This window comes from Chelmon rostratus, chromosome 4 (assembly GCF_017976325.1).
Source record: "Chelmon rostratus isolate fCheRos1 chromosome 4, fCheRos1.pri, whole genome shotgun sequence".
In the NCBI taxonomy this organism is placed as follows: Eukaryota; Metazoa; Chordata; class Actinopteri; order Chaetodontiformes; family Chaetodontidae; genus Chelmon; species Chelmon rostratus.
Window position 1 is genome coordinate 16160731 of NC_055661.1, and position 21064 is coordinate 16181794.

General features: G+C 40.5%; 1 protein-coding gene across 2 annotated transcripts in view; it reads right to left on the reverse strand.

Annotated features, from left to right (window-relative positions):
• The window catches only part of negr1 (neuronal growth regulator 1), a 135571-nt gene that overhangs the window by 13320 nt on the left and 101187 nt on the right, over positions 1-21064 (reverse strand). The window contains exon 7 of one of the 2 annotated variants that reach the window (XM_041934964.1): positions 16706-16747. The exons of the other annotated variant lie outside the window; for it this stretch is intronic. Coding sequence (XP_041790898.1) covers positions 16706-16747 — 42 coding nt within the window. The remainder of the gene's footprint in view (positions 1-16705; positions 16748-21064) is intronic. 2 annotated transcript variants of the gene reach the window in all.

Below are 21064 nucleotides of genomic sequence, written 5' to 3' on the forward strand. Positions count from 1 at the left end.
CCCACTAGTTTCTACTGAAGATGAAAATATAGAAATACACAAATATACAATTTCATTTTTGAAAAAGGTTGAATCATTTCTCCGGCTGGGCACTGCAGTTTTTATAAAATGGTACTCAAAAAGGAGTAAACACATTTGGTGCTCTAATGAGTCTTTACAGCAGCAGTGTACGTTTGATTGACTCAACATGCTCATTGTAATGAAGGAACATGTCACGCAGTGCAACGGTTTGGCTCATTTATGCATCTTTAATAGTTTTTAGACAACAATGGAGTTCTATAGTACAGAGGAATAAGCTACATCAGGTTATAGAAACAGGTAAAACTTAGTTAGTTATCGTCTTGTTGTTGGTTTGGTGTTTTCATGCCAAATAAAATATAGAATATAACCAGAGTCGCTGTTTAAACACACAATTAACATCTGGAGTTCATTCATCAAAAATTACACGTTTTTCTTCTCAACAGAAATATATATAGCTAGATGGTTAAGTATATTCCTGGGTTGTTTATCAGTCCCCTTTTGTCTGGTTCAGACTAAATCAGGGTTTGGACTGATCTGGAACAAAGAAGGGGGCTGGTCGTCATCTCCAAACCCATATCAGTAAGTCAAATATCAACACACAGCAAATTACAGACTATTAAAATCTAATTTAGTGGCAGACATACAAAAGTAACGAAACTGAACACACAGATGTAGGGAATATCCCTCCGTTGAAAGGCAATGAGCTCCTTTCCAGTCATTTTTTTGCTGTTTGATGTTGGGATGCAGATCTGTGGCTGGAGGCCCACTGGGAGCCACCCACCATCACTGAGATCTCCCCATGCAAGATGGCATTAGGAATAACAAATGTAAAGCAAAATGGTCTAATCCGCTCGTTTCCTTACAGAAGCTCAGACAAAAGCGCCTGGGATTCTTCAGTGCTAATTACCAGTGTCAATGGTGACAGGACTCTGGCTGGTGAGTAGCTCAGCCCATTGATTGTTTCAAACACGATACAGTAATTCAGCAGGAGGGGGGACTTGGATAAAAAAAAGGGGCGTTTATCACTTCAGAGGCCGATACAGCCTTGGTGTATTGAGCCCGGAGATTATTTTGCCAAAGGCATCTCTCAGCGTGTTCACTGACCTTTTCTTCATCATTAGTGAATGTAAAGAGGGTGGATCCTTGTCAAAAGCCTTGAATAACTCATCAGCTGCAAGGCCAGGGGACCACTAAAGGGTTAATGGTTTCTGTTTGGGGCCTTCGAGGCTTTACACTTAAGCACTTTCATTTCAATTCCTCCGTTGCATGAGGAGAACTGAGGAGGAGAGTGGGGGACTGAGATAGCGGTGAGCTGTGCAGGATGCATAAAAGTGCTTGTGTGTGTGCATGAGGAAGTGTATCATTAACTGTCAGCAACAACCCCCTCTCCCCCCAGCCAGCCACCACTAATGCGCACATACATGCGCACACACACCACCGCCACCACCAAAAAATGGGAACACAGTCAGCATGTGAGTGCTTATATACAGTATGTGTGTGCTGCACTCTTTATTAGCCTCTAGGGGAGTGTATCGCACATGGTAACACCACTACAACTTGCGCCGAGAGCCTTTGGTCGTAACGTGGGACCGTCAAGACCGAAGACACCAAACAGCTCAGAAATCGAGCCGATAGAACTAACCTTATTTAACGGCCAGACATCCAAGCCATTTCCCCAAAGAGAATGCCATTTCTGAATGTCATGACCTTTTCTAACCGCGTTTAAAAACCTCCAAGGTCTTCAAGGTGTGGTTTGTCAATAAAAAGATTCTGAAGACTCGTGAGGAGAGGTAAACAGAGACAAAGGCGGTGCATATGCTCAGCTTTTAATGGGTGGTTTATCGTAGATACTGTCATCTGCTGTTGGGCTGATTGAGAGGTTTTTCCTCAGGCTTGTGACAGTGATTGAAGCAGTGTGTGTGTGTGTGTGTGTGTGTGTGTGTGTGTGTGTGGGAGATGAACTTTACTGCACACAGTTTTAACTGAATAAATACAAGAGAAATGAAAAGATAGAAAACGCTTTAGGGTTACCTGTGTGTGTCAAGGTGATTTTGTGTGTTTGCACATAGACAAGTGTGTGTGTCATTTCATGGGTGACGGGCAGCGTGGACTGATTTAAGGGTTGGGGCAAATTGTCGTGAAGAGCAGCTCTCTCTGTTCAGGTGTCTCAGAGATAATTGTCTGCCAGGGTAAAACAACACTGTGTAGCAGCGCTGCTGCATCGAGCACAGAGTTCATCCTGAGAGGGCGGAGGGGCAACACTGACGACATCAAACTTGACAAAAGAAGTAAAGAAGGAATTAAAGAAAAGACGAGGCGGAGGTGTCTGGGGTGTGATTTGAGAAGACGGCCGACAAAAATCTGAGTATGGATCCAAATAATCGATAACACAATGTTTTTGAAGGTGAAACAAGTGCAGGAAACCAACAGGATTCATTTACAAATCTCTCTCTGTGGACAAAGACAGGGATGTGAGGAAAACCCTACATTAAAAGAGCACTAGTCAGGCCTTCCTATCAAATATCCTCCACTATGATCTTGCATACATAGTGGAGGCAAAATGCGCTTAGAGTTGTGCTGGTTGTGTCTGGGCTGTTGTGACAGAGGAGAGACAAGAGGAGATTGAATTCTGTTTCAGCCGAAGCTGGATTACATGAAAATAAGTCGCCAACACAGTCACATCTCTGATGACTGACAGGCATTTTCATGCGAGTGCTGTAAGTGGAAGTTAAAGTTTAATTGATGGAGTGGGCTCAGAACACAGCAACTGACTCAGGTGAGCCCCAGACAAACCTGGAATGCCCACAAGTACTTTTCTTGGCTTTATTTTTGTTTATTTATTTGTTTTACTGAACCTGCTGCAAGCCAGTGCATGTCATCAAGCTGACTTGACACATTCATTGACACTTATATGCACATAAAAAACAATTCCAGTTGCATTTGGTTGTATGGGAAACACTTCAAGTCCCCTTATTCAGTATTAATAAACATTATATCAACATTTAATAAATGCTTCATAATGTAGCTGTATCTAGTTGCAATTAAGATTTTGCCTCCAATTGCACAAAAAACACTTCACAATCTATCAGAATGTAATTTTATATCATGATATTGATATCTATCATGAAACAATATTGCCAAAATTGCACATAATGGTCAAATACACCAACAGATATGAAATGGTACAATTAAATGTCTGAAGGTATCATATCACCCTTTCTTAAAACAGCTCATACAGCAAATAATCAATGATATGGAACAAAGATTAGGTTGTTGCTGTTTCTGCGTTTACCTTGCAATAAAATATACATAAACTAGTAAAGATGGTTAATTCACTCCATGTTTTTATATACTGTGAGTACTAACAGTACAACTGAACAAAATGCACAAATATATTCCACCTCTGAAGTGTCACTAATCTGGATGAAGAATTAAAAAGGGAAGAAAATGAGCAACAGACTTAAAGAATAAAACAGGAGCTTAAATATGTCTCCATACCATTATGTCTTTATGTTTGATTTATATATGTGAAACAAATCCTAGTAAGTAATAATTTCTGCCTAAATTTGGGTGGCAAGGGTTTAGTAGAGGTTGCTTTGGGAGGCAGTGGGCACAGTATCTTTACTCTTCAGGCGTCTTCCACTGATGGTGTCAGTCAGGGTTTGTTTAGAATGGGCAAACTAATTACTGTGTAATTCCCAGCACTTATCATGGAGTGACATATAGTCACCCCTTCCCTCTCAGAGTCACAAACATATGAAGAAGACATGTCATGGGTGGGTAGAATCCCTGCAGTTTGAGTATTATGAGGATAGTTGGCAACAAAAACTCAGCCCCCCTGGCACAATCACATGAAAGAACAGTAATCTGCTGGCAGCCAGCAGTCATGTATGAATATATATGAAACCCCGCAACAAGCTGCCCAGACATGAAAGTCTATGGTTGACACAAAATATTCATGGACAGCATTTTTCCCACATGGAAACAAGACTAAAGCTAAATAACAAATAACCTATGAGACTAGAAACTGTGACTAAATGTTTTTCAATTTTCATCAACAAATAAAAACTAAACTAAAATCTGAAAAATGGATAAGTAGGCACAAGAACTTACTACTGTTTTAAAGCAAAGTGATGTTAACTAGAGTTAATTGTTCTTGGGAGGAAAATATATATTTTTTGTATTAATAATGAATGAATAAATAAATTCCACAAATTAGTCGGGACAAACCACAAAACAAAAAAACATGCAGGCCAGCACCCTAATGTAAGCCAATGTTAATGGAATAATTTCAAGGGCTGGGGATGGCTGTCTGTCATGTGTATAAGCTATCACTAGGAAAGACTGCAGCATTTACTCTGGCCATCAAACCGTTAAAATTTGTTGTTAAGTTGTTATGATGTTTGTGAAATGAATGTAATTGCATTCATGTTATTGGCTGTTTTCGCTGCTTGTCTTCAGCTAAACCCAGACTTTAAATAGCATTTTAGTGTATATATGAGTGATTCAGCACTATGCATGCAGTGGAGAGATCATGTAGAAGCACTGAGTGAAATCTGTGACCTGTAAGATCTTGTAACAGTAAAGCGTCAACTATAGGAGAGAGACCAGTGTTCAAAGGCCAGAGTTTGGGAATGACAACTGTATTTACTAAGGAGACTGACTCTGTTGTTTTACTGCAGAGTGACACAGGCACTGTGTCCATTACATTCTGGTATAAACAAGTAATAATTGCCTTCGCTCCAAACCGAGGGATAGCACACAGGTACCATGGTAACTGTACACATCAAAGACGGTGACAGGTTGAGCTTGACAGATAAAAATATAAAATTCACAATGAAAATGAGACTGAAATTCCAAATGAGACAAATCAATTTTGTCTGAAAGACGTTTCAGTTTTTGTTGACTAAATTGATACCAAATCTAACAATAATCAAATGACTAAAATGTACGTTTTTGGATAAAAACTGAAAAAAGCATGAATACTGATGTGAGACTTTGTTAGATACGGGATGGCAGGACTAAGAACCTTGATCCTGCAGGTCTGTGAATATGCAGTCCAGCTGATGTCTTAATAAAAGCTACCGCCTCAGCTTCTCATCCCTCATGAGTTGAATACAAAACCTGAGAGTGATGCAGAGAAGAGCTGGCTAACAACTGAGCGAGGCCTGAAGAGTGCATTTACTGTATTTCCAAGGGCAATGACAACATGTCCAAAGCCTTCTCTCCATTACTGCTAAAAGTGTTCTCTCTTTTACCTCAAAATTACACCCATTTAACTCTGCTGAAGAGTGCTCTCACCGGAGATGAGAGAGAGGGAAGACCTAAAGCACTGCACAGTGTGAACCCACTGCAATCTACAAGTTGGCCAAAAAGCCATCTTTTCTGATTTACCGCGGCCTCTACTGTAAGTGTGTGGCTTTCTTCAATCATCCTCCTTAATGCACTAACCATTAGAGTCTGTCCAGAAAGAGAATATACCCTGGTGTCTCAATTATAGTCCAAGACTGAATCTCTACAGCAGCCTTTCGTGGCCATAAAAGGAAATGACTATCCATTTTCTGCTCCAGCTCTCACACAGCAAATGCAGAGTCCTGTCTGTTGTTGGGAGCACCAAAACTCATCTTTCCAACTGAATCGTCTTATTAATCACCCTGCCTGCTGTGGCGAGAGGGCCAATTAAAGTGGGAAAAAGATTTGAATTGACAAAAAAACACTTTTCTTGTCCCTTTACCAGTGACTTCCCTTTTGTGGTCTTTTCTTCGTATTTGACAAAACTTTCAAGAGTGAGATTGCAGGCTTTAGGAAACAGTTGTAAATACAACATCAAAAATGGGGAAGGATGTCGCGGACCTGAAAGCGCTACGATGCATAATGTGCTTTGATCTTTGGGGTACAGCAGTAGATGTGTGAGATTTGGTGATCTGCAAACTTGCAAAAGCTATGTTGGAAAAAAAAAGTGACAGTGACAGGGATAAAAGCACCGCCTGCAACAAGAGCTCAAATAACAGGTGGAAATAAACACATAAAAGAAAGAGGATTCTTTGGCACAATTTACCAACTGGAAAGGCTCTGACAGGCCTCAGTTTTAATACCCACCGCCAATATTATTCTTACAAATACTGAGAAATATCCATGGAAGATGAACAGAGTAAAAAAGTGAAGTCTGTGAAATAGTTTTCTTGTTCTTCTGAAGACAGTTATTACGGCTTCGGTGTGTGCCACTGTGTTTCTTCTGTGTGTGCGTGGGACTGACAGCACGACCAGGTTTGCATTTAATGGCCTCCTCCTGAGGAGATGCGAAGTGGGAGAAATAATCAGAGGTAGAGAGGAGAGCGGTACATTTGGGAGCAAGGGAACGATAGCGATGGAAACAGAGAGTCAGAGAGACTCAGTGAGAGGGAGAGATGATGTGGGGTAAGTGGAATGATCTGCTGATGGAGGGGGAAGGGCAGCACAGCCATTTACATCTGACAAAAACAGGTGAAAGGCAGCCCTGAAAATGAGCATTGCAGGGGGCAGAGAGGAACAGTGAAGGCTAAGGCCCATGAAATATGGATAATAATCTGTTTATATAGTTGGGATTGGAGAGAAGAGTGGTAAATGGGCCTTTGTGGGAGTCCAAAATGTGCTCTGAATGCTGAATGAGAGTCTGGAATCAGAGAAATGTTGGGATATACTGCCAGTACTAATAGTGCTAAAACATCCCCAGTACTTCAAATCTACTTGTTGTTGAATAGTTCTATTATGGCTAAGTGCAACTAGTTGATTTATAAGACGTCAGTCTAATAGCAACTGTTTAAATGTATTCATATCTTTTCTTTGTTTTCAGTTTCACTCATCATTCATTAAAACATGAAGCTTAAATACCATTTCCTGACTCTAGTGTACTTCTGAGTACACCTAAGACACACAACAAGGACCGTACACCGTGCATCCCAATTATGATCTCTTGCATGAAAGTCCAACTGGACTGCACTGCACTGGCAATGAATGTTGCCTTTAGATGTAAATTGTGAGGTGCAAATCATCCACTATGGATGTAATTCCTAGGGGTACTGATCTGTCCATCAGTGCATAATCTTTTGTTTTGTGTGTAGCAACAATTGCACAATCAATATTAATTTCTATTTCCTTGGCTTTAAAGAACTTTCCGTGTTTGTAGCACATCTTAAGTGTTTCACAACTAATTAACTAAAGCAAAAACAGAGACAGAGACATCACGTCGGTTTAGAGCACCCTTCCCAGCTCAGTAAAACACAAAATCAATTTCATTGTCAGTATCTCCCACATTGAACTAATCAGTATAAGCACTCAGAATGTGTTTTAGGGCACTGTAATAAAAAGCCCAGGCAGCCACAGCAAAACAGAACCTAACCCATAATGACGAATATCACACAAACAAGTGAGTACCAATCAGCCAAATAGCAAAAAATATCACTTGCCTTGATTCATACTCATTAAAAGGAATTACAGGGAGAAAACAGAAGATCATAAGGCTATCATACTGTGAGCGATTATATTATCAGAAGTAATGGCTTCCATTTCCAGAAAACATGTGCTGCTACAGTAGGGTAATGTAAATGTTATCATCAGGCATGGGAACTGTCGATCAATTAAATGAACTCTGGAAACACTGGCACACGTTGGTATTTCAGTGGATCATGCCGCAGAGCTTGGGAGCTCTATAAATAAGATAAATGGTCTTACAAAGTGCTGGATGTTTCCTGTTTTATGTAATGCATTATGGCGAGTTTTGTACATGTAGTCACTGGAGGATTTTGTTTTCCTGTTTACTTTTCATTAGAAATACAACATACATTTCAGCAAAGGAGGAAATGTCTGTTTAACTTCACCGAAATACTTCACAATGGCAGTTTTCAACAGGGGAATCTTGCATGCTTCCAGTTCCACAGGACAGAACTCGTCCATTTACATTGTCCATGGATGTAGGGGTCAAGTATGATAGATGACATGCCATCTGCTTATCAGGCCCTTCCACAGATGACTGGGGAAGTTAGCACTCGGTAAAAATGAAGGTCAGCATATCACCTGAAAACAAACTGTACTGGACAGGAGTCGGGGTGGCAGTGCGGTAGTGAGAGGAGGGTGCAGAAAGGGTTCACATGGCTCTTGATCTTGCCACCATATAAGTGATAAGGCTGGTAGAAAATGCACTGTCAAAAGGATTATCTGTGGGTAGCTCAGTGTGTCTGACACCAGGCATGCTGGGTAAAGAGAAGCAATGCTGTTTACTGTAGAGGTTCCTTAAGCAGTTTAATACTGTAGTCCGGTCCTCTAGGATTTACTGTACCAGTCTACTCACAGACAAGACCCCAACATACGCTTATCAGTGGGAGATGTTCTGTGCTCTTGAATATTTCATAAGTGCAGTGTATTTATACTGCCATTAGCTGAGGGTGACTCACACAACCGTAGCCAGTAGTCATGTTGGTAACTGTATTGTAATTGCCACTTGACGCAACTCAACTTGAGCACTTCTGGCTCGTGCTATTGGTGAAAGCAGTGAAAAGGAACAGTACATGCATGTATTGTTAACACTGAGGTGTAGTTTATTTGTGAAACAGAGCTTATAACAGTTTCCCATGCTCAGGAGTCCTGCCTGGTTCACCTCATGATGAAGACGTGATGAGACATAATGTCTCAGCAACAGCAAAAACACACACAATGCCTCAGTGTGTGCTTAGTTTACTGCAAGTTCGGGAACTCGGCTGTGGTTGATTTATAGGGTTTTGAGGGTTGCAGGAGGTAAAAGGTGGCAAAGTCTGTGCTTTGTGTGAAGTTAGAGCCAAAGGATGGAAAAAAACAGTTTAAAATCTAGTATCCCCTAAGGATGACCAGAATATGATTTTTTGGGCTCCAGAGCTTTGGTAGGTTTGCGTGTTTTATGCAGGGTATTCAGGGTTTCAATGGAAAACACTGGTACCAGTCCACGTGTTCTGGAGGATTTCAATGCCCCAGACAAACAGGAGAAATTGTGATCAAATATTATCTGTGTTTATGGACACTATTTTCCAATGTTTTCGTGTCTAACTGACTAATGGGGACAACAATTTTTGAAATTGGTTCAGTATTGAGCGAGAGTGCTGCAGCCAGCAGCCATGAAATGGGCTGCATTGTAGTCCCTCCATATGTTTGTGCACCGTTATGAATGTCCACTAAAAGTGTTTGTTTTGGCCACTGGCAGGCTCAGATTAGATTGTTATTCTAAGTGTCTGACAGCATTATGGAAAGAAACCCTTTTTGTTAATGAGTAAGATCCTTTTTGTTTAACTAGAAAAAGCAGCTCTAACACTTTTGCCAAAGCCACCAGACTCCATTAACAGAAACAGTCATTTTAACCTTGCAAAACACACTTCATTCAAACTCAACAGAAAAAAATAAAGCTCACCAAAATTTTCTTGTTTCATCTTTCTCCTTTTTTTAATAGCCTACATTTAGAAAAAGAAAAGAATATCCAAATCCCAAAACTGAAAACGAGCACCTACCCAACAAACGAATATTCAAATCTAGTTATATTTGCTTTTATTTGACTCTCCTGGACTGTCAGACTGCCTATCTGTGAAGCTGGAAATGTCTGAAAAGACAACATATGGGATGTGGACCAAGCTTGGTCTGAAAGGGACTGTGGAACAGACAGTGTTATGTAATCGCTGATGTACTGTATACTGATTTGTGCTATTGATTGTGCCTGGGGTGAAACAAAGGACAGCCAGATCTATTCAGCTCAGTCAATGACAGCCAAGGAATCCAATATCAATCTCTAAGTATCAGTGTTCACCTGCACAATGTCAGAAATAATCCTGATAGAAATTAAGGACATGCTGTGGCAGCAAAAACTTATTACTTTGTCTTAAAGCCAAAGATACCTTTAATATTAAGACATGTAGCATATGCTGGAGCATATGTTTCAGAATATATTGCAAGAATTTAGTATGCACTGCTGCAGGGCCCAAGAGCAGAACACTCTGCCTGTTAACTGTTCGTGTTTTCAGGAAAAAACAATGTAACATAAACATGCTTTTCTGTTGTCAGAGCAGTGAGCTCTGAGTTCAACAAGTAAAATAATTTGCAGTGAATTAGTGGATATGGGTGGCAGTTTCTCCATTTCACCAGCTCTGATGTTGTGGCTTTCATGTTGAAATACGACTAGAAATAGAATGTTTGTCTGATGTGACACCATATTGACAATAGCCCCACAGACAAAGAAACAAGGCAGTTTCAAACAAAAAAGAAATACAGTGAATCTCAAAGTCACACTGTCTCCATTTGAAGCCAACAGCTGATAGCAACGTTCAGGCACAGCAGAGAGGCTGTTCTTCATCCTCAATGGAGTGCCTCAGTTGAACTGGGTGAACATCTGAAAACTTTAAATTCAAAATGTTACTTCAAACTGTGACTCTTTTATCACTATTAATTCCCACTGAGGCAAACATGAAAAAAACCTAGGATAAAAAGTCCAAAAGTTCTAAATTTTTAATGAATGCAGCTAAAGATGCATTATGCATTAGGGCTAAAGTTAGAATATGTTGCAACAGTATTTTGAAAAACAGTCAGCTGCAGATGATCACCAAAGTAAGGCATTACATGGTTTCAAAGACATACTAAATGTGCTTATGAGCTTTTTCCAGTAACAGTTAGTCTAATATTTACAAAGCGATAGCCAAGAGAGAATATTAATTTAGAACTTAAGAGAAAAATGCCAAGTTGTTTATTTATTGAGAAGGCCTCGTGCAGTGTAATATCAACAAAATGTGCCTTAGGGTCCAACTTGTACCAACATCAGATAAAGAATTGAAAGAGGAAAAGCATAACCTAACCTTGTTTAAAGTCATCTTCCAAAGAAGACATTACCCCACTTTCAGACATAAATCAGCTAGCTACCCTTTGATTAAAGAAGCTTTACATGCTCACTAAAATAATTTGATTAACACAGCTCCCTGAGCCTCGGGGAGCTGAGTGAGTGACTTTTGAATTTTGGAGGACTTCGGAAGAATACTTAATAAGGTAGATTATCTCTTTGATGTTGTTCTCTGGACCTTGAATAAAGAAAGATATGTGACCTACCCTCGTTCTAAATCAATCAGAACATTGTCTTCATTAAGATGGGGAGACTTTCAATTTCAAAACATCTATATAGAGAAACAAGTTTGGCTCTTTTGTCTACTTAAAAATGCAGGGCACCATTCTGGATTAAACATGAACAATTCATAAATGTTGCTCCATTGTGGATCTTCTTATAACCTACTCTATTAACAAGACACATAAACCGGCATGGACTCATTAATCTCTTATTCCTATTCCCATCGGGGGGGAGGGTCAAATGAATGCTTCACATGCCAGGCCTCCAAGATGACAACATCAGAGTTACCTCCTCTGTAATTAGCTCTGATTATACACAATATGAAAAATAAATAAATAAATAAATAATCATGCACTATGTAAAATGAAAACTAAGAACAGGATTAATGGGGGAGTGATCATCTTCACTTAGCTACACTCAGGCTGCCTGAATTTTGTTTATTTGGGAGTTAACATGACACGTGGGAATCAGAGAGAGTCACATTATGTATAATGCATGTAACATTCCTTAAACCAGTAGCACAGTGAGACAAGAAGATGGGGCTCGGAACAGTGTTAAGAACATTGTTTTTCTACTGTCAAGTGATTTGCAGGAATAAACATAAAAGAAAGCCTGTGGGAGCATGTGCTATTATCACAGATCTACGTTTCATTGGGATGACAAGGTGGCACCGAGCCAGCTGCTTTGGAGTATTGGAGCAGTGTTTTATGCTTACGTAAATGCATACAAATCCATATGCTAAAGATGAAATGGGCTTAAGACCTTTATTGTCAACAAAATACGGTATATTACCATTTTAAGCAGAGGTACTGCAAACTTTCACGGTGCAGCAGATAAGAAAATCTGTAGCTACGACAGATGGTTTCTACTTCTGTCTGTGATTCTCTGACAAGTATGAACATATCTGTATAATATGTATGCAATAGGATCAGTTCAGAAAGGACAAGATAAGATTTTATTGACCACCACAGGTAAAATTCATGTGGCAGAGGTCAAAAATACAAAAAAACTATACAAAGCAGAATTAAGATTGAAAGCTATATGCATGGCAATATCCTCGACAAGTTGAATGTTTGAAGGTAATAATGCAAAAATCAGTTTCTACCAGTCACTTTATTTAGTGCTGAAGCAGTAACATCTTGATGATGTATAACAGATATACAGTAGTAGGCTTAATTTAAATAAGCATGATAAAAATGTGATAGATGTGACGATATACTATACCATTATATTACATTACCAAGTATAAAAGATGGATAAAATACATAATACAACAAAAACTGAATATATTAAATCCTTCCTTAAAGGAACAGTTCAACATTTTCGGATTTACGCTTCTCTTGCTGAGAGCTAAATGAGAAGACCATTCTTATAACACAGTCCAGTTAATATGAAGCTACAGCCAGGAGATGGTTGGCTTAGCTTAAAGACTGAAAACAGGAGGAATCCTGGCCGTGAACAAAAGTAACAAAATTTGCCTACCAGCACCAAAACTTTTTACACTTTGGTTTTATATGGATTAAACAAATGAGAAACTAGTGAATTTTAGAGATGCTGGTAGACAGATTTTTTTTAACCTTTGGACAGAGCCAGGCTAGTTGTTTCCTCTGCTTCTAGTCTTTTTGATAAGCTAAGCTAACTTGCTCAAGATTTCCATTTGAAGTACAGTCATCAAAGTCAAAGTCAAAGTCAGCTTTATTGTCAATTCTGCAGTATGTACAAGACAAACAGAGAATCGAAATTGCATTACTCTCAACCTCTGTGACAAGACATATATTAAAAAGAAAGAAATAAAATTGTACAATCTAAACAATGACACATTAAGAGAATGTAGTAGTGCAAATGTATATGGTAGTGCAAAAAGAAAGAAGTTAGCTTCAGGACTGGTGGTGATTATGAGAATGTGATCAGTCTTCTGATTAATTTCAATCCATTCCTAAAATGTCAAACTATTCCTTTAATACTACAATGACTAACAATGACAATTATGACATTAACAGGCATGGCAATGATGGATCTTTGTTCAGCAGATGTAGAGAAGGTGCATCTTTATGAGCGACCACTGAGTCTGGATGTTGGAGCAGTTAGAGATGAGAGCAGTTGAGTGTGACAGGTCTGGCTGAGTGGGAGTGAGTTGGGTGTGGGGGTGTGGGGGTCACAGCTGGCTTAGGCTGTGGTCACAGTTGCTCGTGTGGCATCTGATGGCAGTGGGCACAAGTGGACGCCTGAAGCGTACTGTCTTGCTCTTTGGTGGGATGAGCTGGTGGCTGAATGCACTGTCCATCTGCCACAGTTCATCATCGAGCGGGTGGGAGGGGTTATTCAGGACGGTGTTCATCGTGTCCATCATCCTCCTCTCTGCCACTGCTTCCAGACTGTGCAGTTCCTGCCCGACCACGGAGCTGGATTTCCTTACCACATTTACTGGCATCACCAGCCTTGATGCCGCCTCCCCAACACACTACAGCCAAGAACAGCGCACTGCCCACCGCTGACTTTCAGCAGCCTGTTGCACACACACTGATGGATCTCAGTTTCCTCATTGGAACTTTCTGGTATGTTCTAACACTCCAGGTTTTCTGTGGATTTGGACACCAAGGTGCCTGTCTGAGTCCACCACCTCCACATCTTCTCCTTCTCATTTGATAAATGGGGGTTTCCTGCTTCTATGGGTGTAAACCATAGAGCTTCAAGTGCTTATTATCGACTAGTCAAGTCTGAAGTCAGGGGTGAAACAGTTCCTAAGGGTAGACACTGTTATGTAGTTAGGGCCTAAAGAGCACTACCATTACAATTTGTGGACACAATTCACGTTTTGATTATCCAAGAAATATATACTGTATTCAGTAATATAGGTTGTTTCTTCTTGTTCCTATTCTAGTAAAGTTTAATATTTAACAACTCTTCTTGTTAGTTACATACATCTTCCATAACCTGAATATCAAATGAACTCAGAGGACTATACTGCTGGTTTTGCATGTTTTAGCAAACCAACTTTAAATTGCATATGCATTATACTGCTGCCATTTTACACATTTTAAAAATTAATTTAACCTATTTACCTCCATCACTTGATTCAGTATTTCAATTTCAATATCCTACTTCCTGAGTCTTGAAACTTGCTTAAATGTGTAATTCATCAAACGTTTAGAACCTCCACCATCGAGTTTATGCTTTTGGTTCAGTTTCTTTGTCTGTTTATCAGCAGGATTAGGAAAAGCTAATTTTTATGAAACTTGGCAGAAGAGTGCAGCACGGGTCAAGGAAGAACCCATTAGAGGAGATCTGAATCATCAGGGGGTAGACACAAATTATTTTTCTCTTTCGTTGACAATGCGAGATAGGGCATACATCTTAAAATCCAATAGATTGTAATGTTAAATGTTAGTTACAGTTAAATGTATGAAATATTTCTAATTTAGAAGTACATAATAAACACAGAGATGATGATGAGGTTCCACCCAGGCACAACCATATTATGACGTAATTGTAATAGTTTTGGAAATATATCCACACATATATAGTTTGTGCTTTCCGATTTGCATTTCATCGAAGAGTGAGCTATTGTCCTTGGAGGTCTGCACTCTAGTCTAGCTTCTAGTTATTAAAGTGTTACTGGGTAATACAGTTGCAAGTTGGCATCATTGTGAAAACTATCCTTGAGGCACAAGGATGTCCACAGTTGTGTCTTTGAAAGATCACAGAATACAAGCTCTGAGTCAAAGCAATCTCATATCTGGCATGCAAATATGATCTAATTAACCAACACATTAACATTTTGTCCCATCTGAACCGATTCTTATTAGAGTAGTACTGGCACAGCAAGGTTAGATATAAAAACACAATGACTGATGTTGCCTATTAACGTTGTTTTCTCTTGTAATTTCAATTTTTTGTCATTTGGCCTTGATGAATGGGTTGAAACACGCACTGCAAGTGCTGTGGGGGATGAACAATTTTTCCGCTTCATATCTCCTGATTCGCTTACCTTACAGACTCCTTGTTTTGGGAGCACAACTTCCCGAACTCATTCACAGGGGAAATAAAGGCAGATAATAACCTGTTAAAATTAATTATTAAACTTCATTAAACAATGGTTGGGACAAAGAGCCATTTACAGGGATCTAAAATAATTCCCTTTGCCAAGGCACTTAGTGAGGGTGCCATCAAAAAATTAACTTCAAATACAACTTGGAACAAAACAAGAACAGTGGGTCGCTGAGTGAGTTTATCTCCACGATTGAAACCACTGGTGTTCCTTTGGACCATGAAATTGTCATTTGTTCTGCAAGCGTTACATCAAATGAGAGTTCAGGGCCATGCCAGGACTGTTCTTTGCTGGTGAGCTTATTTTAACTTGTTATCTGACAGAATCTCCATGGATAATTATATCTGGCTCAGATAGACAGGTAGAGAACGCAGGTGAGCATGTGCTAATCCAGGGCTGTGTCTCCATAAAGAGGAAAACCACAGCGTCTATCCACAGAGCTGGATGAAAAGCCTCAAAAACGTTTAGCAGATTCATCGTACAACAAGAATCCTCACATGTGATTACGTGTGTGCTGTAAGTGCAGGTGCATTTGAGCACATTTTAATATTTCAGCATGTTTTCATTGCAGTGTCTATTGTGAGCGTCCATGCCAGGGGAAGCTTTTTAGTGTGAGTGCTTTTCTGCATGTTTCTGCGCATGTGAACAGTATTAAGCAAAAAATAATGTAACCAGCATGAGAGATTACATTCTGTGACTTGCTTAAAACCATTAGAGGGGGAGAAAAGACGACCGGGCAGAGGGGATTATTCTGGGCTGGAATGTGGAAGCAGCAGAAAACTGTGTGGTGGGACTCGGGGAGGGAGGGAGGGGGTGTACAAGGGCGACATTGACAGCGTAGCGCCGACAACAGCTCTAGCAGGAGATCAGGTTAAAGAGGGTGGCAGAGCGCCAACTGATTGTTCTAGAAAGGGGAAAGAACAGAGAGAGAAAGCAGAGAGAGGGATATAGGAAGATTAAGACACAGAAGAAGAAGGGGGAGGCAGGAAAGGAGAGAAGTTCAAAGACAGCAGAGATTCCATCTTGCAAACAACCAAACCAAGGGCCTTTGCCACCAACAGCTTCCTGCCTTTGATGTATACTGCATTTAGGTAGTACTGAGGAGCATTAGAGAGGTGGTGCTAATGGTGAGAAAGCCAAAAAGAGAAGAAGAAGAAGCCATCAGCATTATGAAAAGCATCAGACCCAGAGGCCTATGGAAGAGCCACTTTGATGACACTACTGTTTGCGCCACATGGGGGTGGTGGTGGCGGAGGCAGGGTTGTAATGAAAGGGAAGGGGGGCAGGCGTGATGACACAGGCTGCGGGAAGTATATGTAGCCAGGCTGTAGAAGCCAACCCAAAATTTTAAAAATTAAATTAAAAAAAGGAATGCAAATCAAATAGACATACAATGAAGCTGTACACCCAGCAGGCATTCCAGCTAGCCAATTGAAATAAATCAAGATGGAGGAGAGGGTTTCGGCTCAGGTTAGTATGAGGCAGCGGACCTCTTTGCTGATTTGGTGTACAGCATGGTGACATATACTGACCTGGGCTTGAGACAGCACTAGTGGTGGTGGGTTCAATAATTGCTACAGGGGAGGAGAGGGGGGAGAGGGAGGGGGAGGGAAAGAGGACATTCATGTATTATTAACAGAATGGAGACGTAAAATAAAAAGAAAAATGCATGCAAGGACAAAAGGACAGGGGATGGAGACAAATCCTCTCCATGCATTAAGGACTGGACAGGACTCTGTGGCAAGATGCAACCACCACATGCTCATAAACAACATGTTTTATCCTCCCAGTTCCCTCGGATTTGCAGGGGCTACTGCTAATAAAAAAATGAAGGGAACCTGGGAGCTGGGGCTGCTCCAAAGCCCCGAAGAGGCTTTTGTGATTGGGTGACAAACTCTCATCACGCTGCTAAACAACTGGCAGTTTCTCCATTTCGTGTCCTCCTTTTATTTTATGTGAACCAATCGAAGGATGACCACAGGGGGAAAAAAGGGGGAGCTTTTAGTCTGCCTTTGATCCCTCTGAGGAGGAAACTCAGAGTCCCAATCTGATTACCTTATGAACTCATTTCAGGCTGAGCCACTGGTGACATTTGGGAGATGGAATAATGTGACATCCAGAAACGTTCAGTCCAGTGTGTCAAACTACGAGAGCTGAGTGTGGCCACGGATGTGCAGCAGCAAACACGTCTTCTTTGCTTTTGAAGTGTATGCTTAAAATGTCACACCGAGTCGATCTTATGCATAGTCACGTGTGGTAAAGATGTTTCTGTAGATTATTTTCATAGGAACCAAACATGTTTGAATTTGTCCGTAATAGACTGATGAGAGATGCAAACTAACACTGCCAAAAAAAAATAATAACACTGCAGGTGAGTATAAGGTTATTGATACTACAGATCACTTTGCCAATTCCTTTGATTTCTTCCAAAAGTCACAGCTAAACCCACACTCTGCTGTGCAGCATAAATTATTTAATGATACTTTGGTATAAAGATATCAGTGTAATGTAAACATTACTGCACATTTGATCTGAAGCCAGAGACCAATAAATTAATAACACGGCTTTCTGTTTGGTAAACAAGCACTTAATTCGAGATAAGCTGTGACCAGCTTTGTGCAGTGACTCACTCAGGGAGCAGAATCTGGGGTGTGTGGCAAAGCAAAGCTGTTCTTTACCATCAGAGCTCAACTCAAAGCGATGCAGGGTTTGGATTTGTAGGGTTTTTCCCAGCGTTGCGTTTTTGGCACACAAACAGTGCGACTTACACTTGCAGCTAAAAAACTATTTATATGCCACACAAAGGTATAAACCACCTTCTTCCACAAGGCTTCATGGCGGAGGAGGAGCTTATCAATCGCGAGGGAAACCATGGCAGCCATGATTACACCTCACACATACTCGCACACAAAAGAACACGTCTTTATGTTGTTGCAGTGAGCTGCTGAATCTAGGCCATGCTATAGTGGAGAAACCTACTTAGACTCTCCATTTTAATCCATTTTCATGGGAACTGAATATGGCCGTTTCAATTGTATGGCCAAAGGGTGCACTGTTGTCCACACCACGCTCTCAATCTGTGATCTCTGTGATGCTTTCCTGAAGCGCTCCACCAACTGTGTAATGACGGTGTTGGTGGATACAGTTATGTCAACAACAATAAAACATTTGCTTTCATTTGATTTCATCACTCTTTTTGATGGGGAAATGGTGAAAGAATCAGTGTTCATACGTGAAGTGTATGAACACTTTTTTCCCCTCTGTATATTGGTGGGGAAATGGTCGAATTCATCTTTTCTTCCACAAATGTTTCCACTTTAAGTACTCCTGAGGGAGCCGATATGTGAAGACAGTTTCTTTTTAGTTCTTTCTTCAAACAGGCAGGCGGGTGCTATCTGATTAATACTTGAGCATGAATTCACCGCTGAATCACTTCATGAGCTCTCAGACACTCGTCCGTTATTGTGGAACATATCTTTTGACATGCAATCTCTACCTCCTAGTTCCACACTGACTTGGACTCTTTCTCTCATTCAGCAGAGCAGGGCATCATTTCACGCACTGTATATGGCAGTCAACCTCTTGCAAAGCCAGCTTACTTGTAAGATAAAACACATTAGTTTTCACAGCTATTTAATTTCATGCATTGCTATTCTCTTTGTTCTCTGTGGACAGAATAATGCAAGAGATTTATAGGACATGATTTGTAGAAACTAGTGTTCATGTGGGGCCCTGCTTAGAGGTTAACTCATCACAAGCATAATGAGGAGTTAATATCACAGCTGCACCCCATATTAGGACTCTGAACTCTGACAGCTACTGTATATATGGACCTGTTGGATTAGTTCTTAACACGAGGTGCGTTCGGAGTTATATCTTCACAGAGATGAGGTGGCGAGCTAATAAAACCAATGATTCAAAATGCAGCAAAGAATAAAAATGTATTGCAAGTGTTTGAATTTCTTCCAAATCCAGGTTTTTAAATCCATTTTTAAATTGATGAACAATCCTATCAACCCCCCACAGACAGAATATGGACATTTTTGTGCTATAGTGCAGTCGAAGTCTTACTAAGCCCCCAATAAAGAAAAAGGCAGGAAGAGGATGTTCCAAAGAAACTTTGCAGCCTGGGCCATATTCCTTATGTGAACTGCTCAGCTATTCTAAAGCATTTTCATCACTGATCCCACCATGATCCTGGAATATCCAGTGCTAAAGACTGTGTTAATTTGTGAGCCAGCTAATTAGTTATTCATCCTATGGCATTTTTAATGCTGCCCAAAGAGTGTATCATCCTGTGGGCATCTGCTGGGCTCAGTCATCCAGGGATGAACATTCCTAGCAGTGCATCTGGCCTCCTACAGGAGTCAGCGAGGAGGGGCGGGGTGTGGGTAGGAAGAAAGTCTACTGCCCGCTGGGCTGCAGGATGAACACTCTGCCACAGCACCAAACATTTCCTCATCGCAGTGCGACGAGAAAATGTTAATGGCTTTTCTGATTGCCTAAATATGGAAATGCAGGCATTCAGATGATGGTAAATGGCGAAACACCGTAAGGGTGCTTTTGGGGAAAATAAAGGACACTATAACCTCAACATGTTCAATTTATTCTGCATATTTTGATACGTGAGCATTTGAAAATTAAACGGATAAAAAAAGATGTCCAAATCCTTTTTATAAAAAATGTGTTCACCTTAAAGGTTTTAACACTTCAAAACATGCAGAAAACAGCTGAATATTGCCAGGATGCACCTGGTGTTACGACCGGTGTACACAAATAAATAGAAGAGGTGGTAATTTCACACAAAGATGAATACAACTTACTAAAATGTGATACATTGCCTTCCGATGCCCACATGGCTTCAATGTTATTTCCCTGCATTTTGAGCTGTTATCACACACACCCACATTTCAGGTTTCACCTTTAGCTCCCATTTTCCTCCATCTCTGCTCCATGACTCAGGTACAATCACACGGCGTGGGAACAAACATCATCATCAACAACAATGGCAGATGAGGAGACATGTCGAAATGACACCTACACATGCGGTGATTGATAAGCGTGACAAACAAACACGACGTTCATTAACCAACTAGCCAGCATTGTCTCTCTTGCCTGAGGGAGGCTGAGCAGTGATGGAGAGAGAGCGAGAGAGCGAGAGAGAGTAACTCTTTTTCTTCCCCATCAGTCTCTTCCGATTACTGCTCGGGGGTGGGGGGAAGAAGGGAGAGGAGAAAGGAGGAAATGAAGGCAGAGGTATAGGCGGAGAAAATCTCCTCCAGGGCTAAGCCGAGGTGGGCTGGGGGATAAGAGCTTGACCAATTAAGCTGGAGGACTCCTCAGAAAATTGGAGTGAACAGCCTCAGTCTTTTCATCGAAGTTCACTTCCATCTAGCACATGAAATGGGAAGTTGAAATAGGGATTGCCAGTTTCGTGATTGTTATACCTCTGCTAAAATCATAAAATGTGTGTGAGTGTGCGTGTTGTGTACATACAGCATAGTGTATAAGTGTATGTGCAACCAGAGATCAGAAAGACATTTAAAAATAATTAATGGTTGCAGTTCTTTGCTTTTGTTCAGTATTCTCTTATTTTGCAAAAGTACTCCATAACTACTCATTAAAGATTTACAGATACATGCAGAATCTCTTTGGTCTGATACCAGTTTCATTTGTTTCATTTCATTTCATTTTATGCATTCAGTTTAATGACAAATAAATAAAGAATAATCTTGGAAAAACTAAAAAGATGACCTTCCAAAGTGGGTATAGTTAATGGATGAATGGGTGGATAACTGATATCAGTTATAAAACATTGTACAAATTGAGCAGGGAGAAAACAGTATGCCTTTTCTGGTTACCATGTTTGGATTAACGAAAAAGAAGCACAA